The 15954-nt window shown below is 44.3% G+C and overlaps 1 protein-coding gene across 1 annotated transcript in view; it reads right to left on the bottom strand.

Annotated features, from left to right (window-relative positions):
- The window catches only part of dock11 (dedicator of cytokinesis 11), a 273861-nt gene that overhangs the window by 236072 nt on the left and 21835 nt on the right, over positions 1–15954 (bottom strand). Inside the window, exons 2-3 of the mRNA XM_067996777.1 lie at positions 2101–2217; positions 804–893 (exon numbers count right to left, since the gene is read on the bottom strand). Of these exons, the coding sequence (XP_067852878.1) occupies positions 804–893; positions 2101–2217 (207 nt within the window). The remainder of the gene's footprint in view (positions 1–803; positions 894–2100; positions 2218–15954) is intronic.

Here is a 15954-nt window from a genome sequence, read left to right as displayed (position 1 = left end):
CTGCAGTGGAGCAACAAGTGATATAAATATGTATACTTATTTTTGCACACATTTATCTATTATATACAAATATAAATGATAGGGACAGAGAGTGACAGCATGTGAGAGAGAGAGAGAGAGCACGGTGAACAGATAGAGGGGGGAGAGAAAAAGCAAAGGAAACGGAGAGAGGGAGTGTGCGCGACACAGAGTGTCCACAATACAGAAAGGGTGGCGGGGGAGAGCGGGAGTTCAGAGGGGGCACCCAACAGAGAGAGGGCGTGACACAGAGAGAGAGAAAGAGAGAGAGAGAGAGAGAGGTAGAGAGAGAGAGAGAGGTAGAGAGAGAGAGAGAGAGAGAGGTAGAGAGAGAGAGTGGTAGAGAGAGAGAGAGAGAGAGAGAGAGAGAGAAACAGAGAGAGATAGTGCATGTGCTCGGCAGAGGGAGAAACAGACATGTCTGTCATATCTATTTCCTCTTGACATGATTTAGTAATACTTTTGTGACATTGATAAAGTTTAGAGGAAACACCAATTCTACCTTCTATTAGAAAAGGTAACAGCTATAGATGATAGGAAAGATTTCTCAGCATTCTACTTCATTGCTAAAACATTCTTTTTCACCATTTTTATCATTACACCATAAATCGCATCAAGTAGTCATATTTTTCCATGTTTAAGGTTCTGATTCTAGTTTTGCAAAGCGCCCTCACTTCAAATGTGACAAGAACTGGTACAGCTTAAACAGGCTAATCAATGGCTCCGATTTGAAACAAGAGTTAATAAACAGGCAGTCAGTGGATCACATTTTCCAAGTCTTGTACCTCTTTGACCAGCAGGCTTTGTGCCAATTTTTCAGCATCCGAAGGCAGTGTGGAGCGGAGGGTTCTTCTCTGGCATGGAATTGTAGAAATCTATTCAGGAAAAGAACGATACTGTATTCAGAAACCTCAAAGAAATTTAGATATATTTTTTGGATGGTAAAGAGATGGATTAGCTGCGTAACTGAATCTCAATTAAGCCTTACGGTCATTTATCATATTCATTGCACAGAAATCAACACTTTGGAATTAAATTGCCCATTGCCCACAGAACTCATTATAGAACATTGTAGCTGTGCAGGAGGCCATTCAGCCCATTGTACCTTTGCACGGACTCTGAAAGTGCTATCCACTTGGTCCGTTCCCGTGCTCTTTTAAATTGACCTTTTTCAAATATTTATTTATTTTATTTTTTAAAATTCCATGGCTTCACCTCTCCCGATCTCTGCAACAATCTCCAAATCAACAGGCCAGCTCATGCCATCCACTCAGGCCTCCCTCTCTCCCCCACGCTTCATTTTTTGCTGGTAGACCCTACAACTGTGTTCACCCCATTCTCTGTAATGCCCTGACTAACCCTCTCCACCTCCTTTACAAGTCCCATCAAAGCCATGTCTTTGGTCTCCTCCCCTAGCCCTCCGTTTTCACCTCTTTGTTTCATTATGCTAAAGGCACAAGTTGTTTTTTCTCTAAGTTACAATGAATCTTTTATTTTTCTTCCCCAAATTTTCTACCTTCGTCTCCTGAAGATTTCCAGTGTTGGGATAGGGTTCCATGGGCATTGCTATTCGGTTTGTATTCCCTTGACTATGGGAGGGGTGATCTGATCGAGGTGTTTGGAATGTTAAAAGGATTTAATAGGGTTGATACGGAGAAACTATTTACTCATCAAGAACAAGAGGGCATAATCTTAAAAATTAGAGCTCGGCCATTCAGGAGTGAAATCAGGAAGCACTTTTTCCACACAAAGGGTAGTGGAAATCTGGAACTCTCTCCCCCAAAAGGCTGTGGATGCTGGGGGACAATTGGAACTTTCAAGACTGAGATCAATACATTTTTGTTAGGTAAGGATATCAAGGGATAGGGAACAAAAGCGGGAAAATGGAGTTGAGGTGCAGATCAGCAATGGTCTAACTGAATGGCGGAACAGGCTCGAGGGGCTGAATGGCCTCCTCCTGTTCCTATGATCCAACCCCGTCTCTCTCAGTGCCTCACCTGTGACTATCCTTCGTGTCCAAAACCCTGAAGCACCGTTAGAATTTTTGCACAACACATAAGCTGCATAAATCAGCTTACTTACCGAGACCTCGTCCAATGGGAATTGCAAAAGGTCCCGCAGAGGATCATTCTGAATCTGTGTTTTCCGTTGCACAATGACACTCTCATAATCCAGCGGTTCCACAATTTTAGTTTTTTCCTGCAACGAGACAAGTGGTAAAGAGCCAATGAATGCAATTCAATCAGCACAAAGACACCAGATTGTGCACTTTGTTTCACTATGAGATATTATAAAAGGACACCTGAACAACCAACTGCCAGGAATCATAAGGATCAGTCAGGGTGGTTTTAGAAAGACTAGGCCACGCCTTACAGATCTACTGGAATTCTTTCAGGAGGCAACTAAGTTAATGAAAGAAAATTGAGGGGCGACATGATGGTGTAGGCCTTCAATTAAAGGTATAGACAAGTAAAGAAGGAAGCTAATTAAGGTGGTCAGACTGGCACAGAACTAGAGAACAAAATTCATAAGCCTCGAGCCAGTTTGGCCATTAGCAAGACCTTTATTCCCATACAAGATAGTGGACTTGTGGAAAAGACCCCCGGAGAAGGTGAGTGATACCGTTAGAAATGACGATGTGGCACTGACCCACCATATTTTTATTCACCCAGCACATTATTAATTATAAAAAAATGTATAACTCGACTGTAATCGGTTCCTTCTGATACACACCAGTGCTAACGTTTATTATCCGTTTTGATCAGTCACTGATGTGAAGTGTAACATATTACTCAGGTGCTGGATCTCCACCTGACCCTTTCTTAAAATGCACGAGTGGTGGGTTTCTATGGCAACGTGCTGGGATTATTGAGATTGCCAGGAGGAGTTGCCTCACACTGCACAGACTCTCCCCTCCCCTGTGCAACGACACACAAAAAAAAAATCACAAATGGCAAAACAAAAGCAAGACCGTCGGCAAATGAATTACAAAGTGATTAGTGATGGGAGGGTGGGAAGAGCTGTCAGTTAAGCACATAGTACTTTCACCTCTGGGTTCAAATCCTGCCCAGACTGAACTATGAAGATCTCATTGCTCTTCTGGCTCTCAAACGTCCTCTGTTAAATGAGTTTGGGCAGTCTCAACCCAGTTCCTTCTGGACATAGGCCTAGAGTGCACAAATACCCCCTAACTTGCCGCAAGGTTAGCAAACCCGCTCCGAGAGACCGGAAGGATGGCCGGTATAGTATTGGAAAGGTCTCACTGGTTCAGTTGGGGGTGCCTTTCTATGGTTAGGACAGAGTAGTGGGAGCTTTGCTCTGCCAAGCTCTGTGCTGTACCTGAACTGAGAGAGCTCGTTGCTCACATTAGGGTCCTGAAAGTGTTCTGTTCGCAAGTACTGTCAGCTTTTATCTTGATGAGCTTGACAACTCATCAACTAACTGAAGGTATAATCACACTGCTACTTTGTCTATAAAAGCCACCATCAGCAACAGAAACCTACGTTGGCTTTCTCTGCGCTGCTCTAAGGGTTGCCCTTTAGCACAGCTGGATGGTTCAGTTATGTTTGGATTCATCTGCATCTTATTCTCAACAGTCCTGCTTTAACGAGTGATAAGTGGCAAGTAACATTCACGCCAAGCAATGACCATTTCCAACAAGAGAGTCTAACCACCTCCCCTTTACACTCAACAGCATTACCATCGCTGAATCCCCCACCATCAATATCCTTGGGGGTTACCATTGACCAGAAACTAAACTGGGCCAGCCATATAAATACTGTGGCTACAAGATCAGGTCAGAAGCTGGATATTCTGCGGCGAGTGACTCACCTCCTGACTCCCCAAAGCCTTTCCACCATCTACAAGGCACAAGTCAGGAGTGTGATGGGATACTCTCCACTTGCCTGGATGAGTGCAGTTCCAACAACATTCAAGAAGCTCGACACCATCCAGGACAAAGCAGCCCGCTTGATTGGCACCCCATCCACCACCCTAAACATTCACTCCCTTCACCGCCGGCGCACTGTGGCTGCAGTGTGTACCATTCACGAGATGCACTGCAGCAACTCGCCAAGGCTTCTTCGACAGCACTTCCCAAACCTGCGACCCCTACCACCTAGAAGAACAAGAGCAGCAGGCGCACGGGAACACCACCACCAGCACGTTCCCCTCCAAGTCACACACCATCCTGACTTGGAAATATATTGCCGTTCCTTCATCGTCGCTGGGTCAAAATCCTAGAACTCCCTTCCTAACAGCACTGTGGGAGAACATTTACCACACGGACTGCAGCAGTTCAAGGCAGCGGCTCACCACCACCTTCTCAAGGGCAATTAGGGATGGGCAATAAACGTTGGCCTTGCCAGCGATGTTTACATCCCATGAATGAATTTAAAAAAAACAAGGGGACAATTTCAACTTTGGCCAAGGTCAAAACACCATAGCTCAATATCATAAATGTTTGTGTCACTTTTAAACTTAGCGTCGGGGTGGAAGTCAGTCTCACCACTGGGTCACACCCCCAGGTGGGCTAGTGCAGACCAGAGGCCAAACGGGAAGTCATAGAAATGCTGGAGAAACAAGCTTGGTGTCATTGTCTCTGTGCCAGGATTGAGAACTCGAGATCATAGAATCATAGAACAGTTACAGCACAGGAGGAGGCCATTCAGCCCATCAAACCCCTGCCAGCTCTTTGTTAGAGCAATCCAGTTGATCTCATTTCCCTGCTTTGTCCCCATAGCCCTGCAAATTTTTTTGCTTCAAGTATTTATCCAATTCCTAAAGCCACGACTGAATCTGCCTCCACCACCCTTCCAGGCAGCGCATTCCAGATCATAACTACTCGCTCGTAAAAACGTGTTTCCTCTTGTTGCCTTTGGTTCTTTTGCCAATCCCCTTAAATATCTGTGCCTTCTGGTCCTCAACCCTTCCGCCAATGGGAACAGTTTCTCTTTATTTACTTTCTTAACCTTCTTTGCTCTAATGATGCAGCGTCTTTCACTTATAGATTTATTAGAGGGAATGATACTCACAGACAACGCACATGATGATGCGAAGACTGAGGGAGGCCTCACTTTACAGTTACTCAGCTCAGTAGCCAGATGTCCAACACTCATTACAATGGTCCGCTTATTATACCCTCAGTTCCAGGCCATGACATCATATCCCTTCCATGACCTTTACCCTTATTTTAAATTTATCTCCATTAGCTCAGCCTTCCAGAGATCATGTACCTATGGTACAGATCCACAGCCTTCACTCATAAGTTGCCTGTCCAACTATATCTGGAATTAGTGGCAATCTCCTGCGGTGGATTGAGAATTGTCTGAACAGCCACTTTCTGCCTACAGGCATTAATGAATTTGGATCTACTTGGAGACCAGTTACCAGTGGTATCCCATGGGGATTGGTGTTAGGACCACTGCTATTTACTATTTTCATTAATGGTTTAGATGTAGATATTGGGTGAATGATGCGCAAGTCTGCGGAAGGTACCAAGCTACGTGCGAGTGTTAGGACTGTAGAAGATGCTCGACTACTTCGAGCAGATCTCAATGTGTTGGAGGAACGGTCCCGTGTTTGGCAAATGATGTTTAACTTAGTAAAATGTAGGGTCATGCATGTGGACAGGTCAAAGGGCGAACAGATTCGGGAACAGATTAAAGCCAATGGTGCAAGAAACAGATTTGGGTGTTGTAGTGCAATAATAAAATACCATTAATAGACTTGTTAGCATAATTGAAACCCATGGGATTGAAAGGGCAAAATTGGCTAAGGGACAGAAAGCAGAGAGTAGTGGTGAATGGTTGCTTTTCAGACTGGAGGGAAGTATACAGTGGTGTTCCCCAAGGATCAGTATTAGGACCACTGCTCTTTTTGATATATATTAATGGCCTGGATTTGAATATAATTTCAAAGTTTGCAGATGACACGAAACTCAGAAATGTAGTGAATAGTGAGGAGCATAGTAACAAACTTCAGGAGGACATAGACAGACTGGCGAACTGGGCAGACACTTGGCAGATGAAATTTAATACTGAGAAGTATCAAGAGATACATTTTGGTAGGAAGAATGAGGAGAGGCAATATAAACCAAATGGTACAATTTTAAAGGGGTGCAGGAACAGAGATCTGGGGGTGTATGTACACAAATCTTTGAAGGTGGCAGGACAAGTTGAGAAGGCTGTTGTAAAGACAAGCAGGATCCATGGCTTTATAAATAGAGGCATAGAGTACGAAAGCAAGGAAGTTATGCTAAACCGTTATAAAACACTGGTTAGGCCTCAGCTGGAGTATTGTGTTCAGTTCTGAGCACCAGACTTTAGGAAGGGTGTCAAGGCCTTGGAGAGGGTGCAGAAGAGATTTACTAGAATGATGCCAGGGATGAGGGACTTCAGTTGCATGGAGAGACTGGAGAAGCTGGGGTTGTTCTCCTTAGAACAGAGAAGGTTAAGGGGAGATTTAATAGAGGTATTCAAAATCATGAACGGTTTTGATAGAGTAAATAAGGAGAAACTTTTTCTAGTGGCAGAAGGGTCGGTAACGAGAGGACACAAATTTAACGTAATTGGCAAAAGAACCAGAGACGAGATGAGGAGAATTTTTTTAACGCAGCAAGTTGTTATGATCTGGAATGCACTGCCTGAAAGGGCGGTGGAAGCAGATTCAATAAGAAATTTCAAAAGGGAATCGGATAAATACTTGAAGGGGAAAAAATTGCAGGGCTATGGGGAAAGAGCAGGGGAGTGGGACTAATTGGATAGCTCTTTCAAAGAGATGGCACAGGCATGATGGGCTGAATGGCCTCCTTCTGTGCTGTATCATTCTATGATCATAACAGTGCCTACACTTCATAAGTACTTAATTGGCTGTAAAATGCTTTGGGATGTCCTGAGGTCATGAAAGGCACTATGTAAATGCAAGTCTTTCTTTTTTCTATGGTACCAGCCACCAGGATTGCCTTGAGGATCTGAGTAGATCTGGACATGTTCCAGACACTGTTTTGTTTCAGCAGCTGTCTACAGACACAGTCTTCTAATCACCAAATGGAGTGCTCAGTACAGGATGGAACCCAAACACAATCTCACTTCATATTATCTCCTGTACAAAATAATCTGTTTGGTGATTACCAAGTATTTCCAGACACTCGGCATCAGGAGTAGATGTCAGTTATTTATTAGAACACCTCAACAATTCTCTAAATTTTTTTTAAAAGCCAGCTGTTGATTCGATGGGAGGGAACCATTTCTTATCCAAATCATACTTTCGGTTTGCATCAGCACAGGAAGTAACTGGTCAAGTCTATTTCGAGAAACATGTAAACACCACCACCTTGCATTTGTCCTTAACCCTTGAAGTTTCATTGAGAAGACGTGCCGTGACAAGCCCACGGATTACTCGGCAAGACGAGGGCAAGTCTTGTTTAGCTTAGTCCGCAGTTTCATCCATCACCTTTGAAAAGGCATGGCTATTAAAAACATTCAAACTTGCAAAAACCTCATGGTTATTTAATCAACGGGATGATAACGAGAGAGCACCAAACCTATCAAAGTTGGCGCATCAGTTTTATATTAATAATAATTTGGTCATGGGAAGGCACTTCAGAGAAGAACTTTGGAGCAGGTCACCACTTTTCCTGGCCATCGTATTTTGGACTGGATACAACAACTCGCATTTATATAACGCCTTTAACATAGTAAAACATCCCAATGTGGTGCACAGGAGCGTTATCCGGCAAAAATTGACATGAGCTAAAGGAGACATTAGGACAGGTGACCAAAAGTGTGGTCAAAAAGGTAGGTTTCAAGAAGGAGAGAGAGGTGCAGAGACAGAGATTTAATGAGGGAATTCCAGAGCTCAAGGCTGAGGCAGCTGAAGGCACAGCTGCCAATGGTGGGGCGAAGGAAATCAGGGATGCACAAGAGACCAGAATTGGAGGAGCGCAGAGATCTCGGAGGATTGGAGGTTACAGAGATAGGGAGGGGAGAGGCCATGGAGGTGGTTGAACACAAGGATGAGATTTTAAATGTGAGGCATTGCTGGACTGGGAGCCAAAGTAGGTCAGTGAGCACAGGGGTGATGGGTGAACGGGACTTGGTGCGAGGCAGGATAAGAGCCGCAGAGTTTTGGATGAGCTCAAGTTTACGAACAGTGGAAGATGAGAGGCTGGCCGGGATAGCATTGGAATAGTCGAGTCTGGAAGTAACAGAAGCATGGATGAGGGTTTCAGCAACAGATGGGCAGGGGCAGAGACGGGTGATATTACGGAGGTGGAAGCCTATACCTTGGTGTAGGCAGAATTTTTGGTTGGGGTGGGAGGGGGTTGTGCTGTTTGGATATGAGTTTGCCAGACCAAACAAAACTACTTCAAAAAGGTCTATTTTTCAAATAAGAATTTCACAACAAGGTTCAAATAGAAACATTAATACTTCCATTGATCTAACAATTCAAAAAAAGCGAATGAAAATACAGTCTTGTCAGACAAAAACTCTAAAGCACAAAGTCCAAGTCCCGGCTACGTGTCGCTAATCTATCGATAACTTCACTACGATATCCCAGTGAACAGAAGGAGTGGTCCGTGGAAAAAAAATTATAGAAATTTCCTGGGATGTTTGGACTCTGAATCCCCCCTCCTCCCTCCATAAGAATAACCAATAGCAGTTGTGTCTGCTCTTGGCAACCTGTACACTCCAGGCAACCTGTACACTCCAAATCACTAGTTGACGTCCAACTTCACCATCACTGATCTCCCCAGTGGCGATCCTCAAATGATTTGATGGACCTCAGAATATACTTGGCAACTATGCAAAAAGTAACTAAGCAGTTCACAAACCACAATCCGTCAGAGCTGGCGGTGCCTGATTGGCTGAAAGCAACACTCGACTCTCCATTTAGTTAAACTTATACAAGGATGTTTATTCCACTCTGCTTTCCTCAGACTTTTACTGAACTTCCTGTAGACCACTGAGTCATCCAGTGCTGACCATGGCTGGTAAATCAGGACCAAGAACAAACAATAGTTACATTTTTGCTCGGCTTCCATTCCCCTCCTTGCCTCGTTTATTTGGGCACCATCATGGTGACAAGTCACACAGTTCCACTTGTCATTTGTTTTAAGAAGTGCAGAAGGATAGTTCCATGCGAGAAACACACTTTTGAGTTGTTTAAACCTTTATTTATTGAGCCCTTAGCAATTCTTTTATACTGGAGATCATCGGAACACCATTTGGAAAGTAACTACACAACAGTCCAGCAAGCAAGCTCCAAAGGTGCCTGACCACCTCACCCTTTCAACAAATGGCATTACCGTCTCTCTCTGCCATCCAGCCGCCTAGTAACACCACCGACCAAATTTCCTCACAGTACACACTGAAAGACATCGAGAAACGGCCACGTACTGACAAAACCCAAGAACGCAAGGTTTTGATGTGTTGATCTCAGCAATAGCATCCAAACAGAAGGACTTGTGTGAGAGTTCACGGTAAGCAAAAAGCACTGCTCCTATCTCACAGAACCATCAACAGAGACCGGTCTCAATGTATTTAAAACACGGGTAAGACGCAACGGAAGCCATTTTAGAATTGAAGCGCCAATATTCAGAGAGCAGCAGGTGCATTTATACTTCCATTGTAAGTCACAGTGTTGTTGCAACGTTCTATTTTAAATCATATCTGGGGTGCTTTTCTATGTCTAATGACTTGGTGAAGAACTGGAGTTATAGTTATTCAGTTCAAGGGAGAAGCAGCGAGGTGCATCAGGGTGGGTACAGTGTTTGGGGTGGCAACAAGCAGTTACTGACTAGGCCAGTGGAAGTTTGAGGGGATATTTAATCTGGATATACCACATGCTTCACTGGAAAAAACGGTTGGTGACTAACAGGTCAAACTGAAATCTGCGTAGGTATCAGAGGTTTGAGGTTTTTTGACATGTTAAGCTGCGGCCTTGCACCTCATGCCCCGTCTGTCCTTTACTGGTCTTCCTGGGAGGTAAATAGCTGACCAGAAAGGTAAAGGAAGTCCTACATCACGTAAAAGTAACATTAGGGAGGTTCAAGTAACAAGAGCCTTCAGATGTCTCCGGCCCCACACACTACAAAACTCTCCCTAAAGCCCTCTCCTTCATAAAACCTCTGCAAAACCCTTCCCTTGTGTCTTGCCTTTAGTCACCACCTCTAGCTCCTCTCCCACCACTGATCATCATCTGCTTACTTTTGCTTCTGTTTGGGGATATTTTGCTTTGTTGAAAGTTCGACATAAGGGCACGTTGTTTTGTGCTCTGCAGATTTTACATGATCTCAAAAGCATTTCTTGCAATTGATTACTTCAGGATAAAAAAGGTCTTCCGATAAGAATAAGAAATTATTAAAAGAAATCCTTATATTAAGCATGAAATTAATTTCAGACGAACAAAGTCATTAATATTCAAAAATTGCTCAACATTGACAGGATATGATATGAACTGACTGACAACGACACTCAGTCAATAAGTGCGAGCTATAACTGAACTCTCCACCTCAGAACTGCAGCACTAACAAGGCAATACTGGACATGAGCCCATTAAATGTCCCAATTTCCATTTTAACAGACACACCATACATAATTACTTGAGTACCTCATTGACAATTGATTTAGCTTTCACCCAACTACAAAGCATGGGAAAGTTCAAATTTGTATTGATGCACTGCACTCTGTGGCTCGGCGAAGGACACACAACATTAAGCTTAAAGAAAGAGAACTGCAGTCTTCATGCGATACCTTTTCCAGTAAGTGGATGACAAGGGATATTTTCCTTTAATTCATTCTCGGGATGAGCACGTCGCTGGCAAGGCCGGCATTTAACACCCATCCCTAGTTGCCCTCAGAAGGTGGTGGTGGGCCTTCTTCTTGAACCACTGGTGGCAGTTTGAGAAAACTGAGGGGCTTGCGAGACCACTTCAGGGGGGAGTTAAGAGTCAACCACATTGGTGTGGGACTGGAGTCCCATATAGGCCAGACTGGGTAGGGATGGCAGGTTTCCTTCGCTAAAGGACATTAGTGAAAAAGTGAGTCTTTACAAATCCCACCATGGCAGTTTGAGAATTGGAATTCAGTTTTAAAAAATCTGGAAATAAAAAGCTGGTCTCAGGAAAAGTGACCATGAAGCTGTCAAATTGTCATTAAAAACCCAACTGATCCACTAATGTCCTTTAGGGAAGGAAACCTGCCGTCCTTACCCAGTCTGGCCTATGTGTGACTCCAGTCCCACACCAACTTTGGCGGTCCCTTAACTGCCCTCTGAAGTGGCCTAGCAAACCACTCAGTTGTATAAAAATGCTACAATGCAGCAGTTCAAGAAGGGAGCCCACCACCACCTTCTCAGGGCAACTGGCAACTCAGGATGGGCAATAAATGTTGTAGCTTCAAATGAAATTTGAAAATGCATTATTCTGTATTTCAGTCTCCTGACTTCCAGAAGATAGAATCGACTGGCTGCTGAAGCCTATTGCATTCCTGACTCCTCATCCTGTCCCGTTTTCTATTCTTACCTGTGCCAAACAGATCGTAAACACTTGGACCTCAGCTCTAAAGCAGAGGTACTGCAACCTTCAGGTGGAATGCCCACGCAGGAGGCCGAGCTGTCATTTTTCAGCTGTCAGCCGTGGCTCAGTGGGCGGCACTCTCTCTCGCCTCTGAGTCAAAAGGTTGTGGGTTCAAATCCTACAAGAGCACAAAATCTAAGCTGACACTCCCACTGCAGTAGTGAGGGAGTGCTGCACTGTTGGAGGTGCCGTCTTTTGGATGAAACGTTAAATCGAGGCCCCGTCTGCATTCTCACGTGGACATAAAAGATCCCATGGCACTATTTCAAAGAAGAGCAGGGGAGTGCTCCCCAGTGTCCTGGCCAATATTTATCCCTTAACCAACATCTCTAAAAACAGATTATCTGGTCATTATCACATTGCTGTTTGTGGGATCTTGCTGTGTGCAAATTGGCTGCCGTGTTCTCTACATTACAACAGTGACTACACTGCAAAAGTACCTCATTGGCTGTGAAGCGCTTTGGGACATCCTGAGGTATATAAATGCAAGTCTTTCTTTCTAAAATGTGCACCTCTCCCCTCTCTGTTCCCACGCTCCAATCTATGATCACATATCATACACACACCTTTCTAGTAAGTGTGAAATAGCAGAGTGTCATAAAACTACTAACATTTTTCAAAACCAAATTTATGTCATATCACTCACAGGCTATTCTAGCTGGAATTATAATGTTAGTTAAAAGTACCATTGAAATATCAGAGAACAATATAATTTCATCCAGGGCAGGAGATCTCCTCTCACTAGGGCCAAGATGTGGAGATGCCGGTGATGGACTGGGGTTGACAATTGCAAACAATTTTACAACACCAAGTTATAGTCCAGCAATTTTATTTTAAATTCACAAGCTTTCGGAGACTTCCTCCTTCCTCAGGTAAATGTTCAGGATCTCCTTGAAGCCTACGCATTTATACATATAGAACAATACATGGTGTTTACAGACTGCCCCTGCAACTGCCCGTTGCCAAGGCAATCACCGTGTTCAGACAGAGAGGTGTCACCTGCAGAACCCCCGAATACACATTCAACAAAAAAACAAACAGGGAAAAAAAACAGAGAAGAAAAACAGAGAGAGGCAGAAACATCCGGAAGGCAGAGAGAGGGCCAAGGTCGTGCACTTAATTGTTATTGTCCAACTGGAACATTGAATCCAGTCCTCTGTAGAACACTCATCCACAGAAGCATTCCTGCGTTTAGAATCTAAGGAGGTTATTTCTGCCATTTTCATTCCTCCCCATGACACCAGCCTTTCGGAATCCCTACCCACATTCCATACAGATTCCCAAGCTCCAGCCACCTGCATTCCTACATTCAGCCACCTGCAGTGTAAGTACGCAGCCCTTCAGACATTTAACATTTCCTACTGCTTTCTGACAGGCTCATGAACTGCTTCAGTTAACAGCTAAGGGAACGCGATTGGGCCTCTGCGCATCAAACATTTTATCCTGCACTCATCAACGGCGCTGGGCGGGGATGAAATTTTGAGTGGCGCTTAAGAGTCATTTAAAAGTAATCAGCAGCATCAGCTTTTAATGCATTGTCCATACATGCCAAAAACCACAGCAAAGTTGATCTATTCAAGATTTGAAACTCTCTAGGTGAGTTTAGTCATTTAAACGTCAGGCCAAACAATAAATCCTCCACAGTGAGTCAACCCATAATTGAAGGAGAGAAATATAGGCCCCTGTTAGTCAAAAGAATGTCTCTACGTACCCTATAGATCAAGTTTCTGAACTTGCAGTAACCAAATCGAGTCAGGCTACAATGGAGCAGATCTGACTCCCCGCAACCTACGAGATCAGATTAGATTCAGGGTCTATAGGAATATTCTCCCTGACTGTAATTAGTGCTGTTAATCTAGCTAGAATGAGAGTCTGGTGACTGCGGTCGGCCAGGGAGGAGGCCAGGCCTGAGGACATTGCTGCCACTCTTAATGAACTGATATTGCTTCAGAAGTTCACCCATTGCTTTTGTCAATTGGGACCCATCTCTCATCGGTAACTATAAATAAAGTATTTAGGCATGCATTAACTAGAGATCATGTCTAGTGATATTAGTGGCTGAATGCTCAATGTGTTTATACATCATTTCCTCAGAAATGTTAACTCACTAAAATAAACCTGTGTTAAAATAATAAAGACAGGAGTGAGTTAACCTTTTTTTATTTGTTCTTGGGATGTGGGCATCACTGGCAAGGCAGTATTCACTGCCCACCCCTAATCACCCCAAGGGTCAACCATATCGCGAGAGAAAGCATAACATTTAATGGTATTACCATTGCTGAGTCCCCCACCATCAACATCCTGGGGTAGGGTCACCTTCAACCAGAAATTCAACTGGATCATCCATATAAATGCTGTGCCTACTACAGCAGATCAGAGTCTGGGTATTCTGCAGTGAGTGGCTCACCTCCTGACTCCCCAAAGCCTCTCCATCATCAAAAGGCACAATAATACCGGGGTTAACAGGGTTAAATTATGAGGACAGGTTGCATAGACGAGGCTTGCATTCCCTTGAGTATAGAAGATTGAGGGGGGGACCGAATTGAGGTGTTTAAGATTATTCAAGGAATTGATAGGGTAGATAGAAAGAAACTATTTCCTCTGTTGGGAGAGTCCAGAACAAGGGGGCATAACCTTAAAATTAGAGCTAGGCCATTCAGGGGTGATGTCAGGAATCACTTCTTCACACAAAGGGCAGTGGAAATCTGGAACTCTCTCCCCCAAAAGTTGTTGCGGTTGGGGGCCAAATGAAAATTTTAAAATTGAGATTGATAGACTTTTGTTAGGTAATGGTATTATGGGTTACTGAGCCAGGGTGGATAGCTAGAGTTGAGATACAGATCAATCATAATCTAATTGAATGACAGAACAGGCTTGAGGGGCTGAATGGCCTATTCCTGCTTCTTATGTTCCTAAATCAGGAGTGTGATGGAATACTCTCCACTTGCCTGGATGAGTGCAGCTCCAACAACACTCAGGAAGCTCGACACTATCCAGGACAAAGCAGCCCGCTTGATTGGCACCCCATCCACCACCCTAAACATTCACTCCCTTCACCACCGGCGCACTGTGGCTGCAGTGTGTACCATCCACAGGATGCACTGCAGCAACTCGCCAAGGCTTCTTCGACAGCACCTCCCAAACCCGTGACCTCTACCACCTAGAAGGACAAAGGCAGCGGATGCATGTGAACACCACCACCTCCAGGTTCCCCTCCAAATCACACACCATCCCGACTTGGACGTCTATCGCCGTCACAAAATCCTGGAATTCCCTACCTAACAGCATTGTGGGAGCATCTTCACAGGCTGCAGCGGCTCACCACCACCTTCTCGAGGGTGAATAGGGATGGGCAATAAATGCCAACCTTGCCAACTATGCCCATATCAGATGAATGAACAAAAAAATATATTTTGTGGGACTGGGTCACAAGGAGTGCCAGGTTCCCTCCCCTGAAGGACAGTAATGAACCAGTTGGGTTTTTACAACAATCCTCCAGCTTTCACGGTAGTTTGCTCAGACTTTTTGAGTTTAATTCCACAGCGTGCCATGATGGGATTGGACCACTGGATTGTTACTCCCTTACAGTAACCATAAGGCTACCGTACCCTAACCACAAGGCTACCATAAACCCTAACAGATTACCAGTACTCATTTCTAGGCTAAGAGCAGTTAACATTCAGATTGCTATTCATTCCACAATTTCAACAAGGTGCATCATGCAATCGCCATGGAGACACGTGCTAAAAGCACTTCCTGCCTCAACTGCACCTTCAAGTCGTTCAATTTCTGCTCAACATTTCGTTCCAGAAAAATTGGCATTGCCGGCAGCCTCCTGTCAGGGCCAGCGTTCGGAACTTCCCAATTAAGGACTCACGGGTGAACTTCCCCTTGCCACACTTTTGCATCAGCCTTTCAGAGCCCCGGTTACTGCTCGTACAGGAAGCTGGTAACCGCAAGTGTGTGTTAAGGAGCACGTCACTTGAAACAACTTCTTTATTATTTTGACACCCATCATGTCAGTCTGTTTAACTTTGTGTTGCAGCTCCCTGCACTTCCAGTTCCAGCTGTCAGAATGAGCAGAATGACACAAAAGGGAGTTGCAATCCTTGGTTTTGCTAAATTTGGTGTCGTGTTGCACTATACTAAGCAAAATAAGGTTAGTAATAATGTTCAGAGCACGAACAACATTGCATAGCGTCAGTCGTTTCGAACCGTAGATCTCTATCAGTTCTGTAGCCACGCCTGTTTACCATCAGCCTTGGTTCAGTGAGTAGCATTCTCGCCTGAGTCAGAAGGTCATGGGTTCAAGTCCCACTCCAGAGACTTGAGCACATAATCCAGGCTGACACTCTAAT

This window comes from Heptranchias perlo, chromosome 15 (genome assembly GCF_035084215.1).
Source record: "Heptranchias perlo isolate sHepPer1 chromosome 15, sHepPer1.hap1, whole genome shotgun sequence".
Classification (NCBI taxonomy): domain Eukaryota; kingdom Metazoa; phylum Chordata; class Chondrichthyes; order Hexanchiformes; family Hexanchidae; genus Heptranchias; species Heptranchias perlo.
The sequence above is the reverse complement of the archived record's forward strand: the minus strand, read 5'-3'. Positions and strand labels throughout refer to the sequence as shown.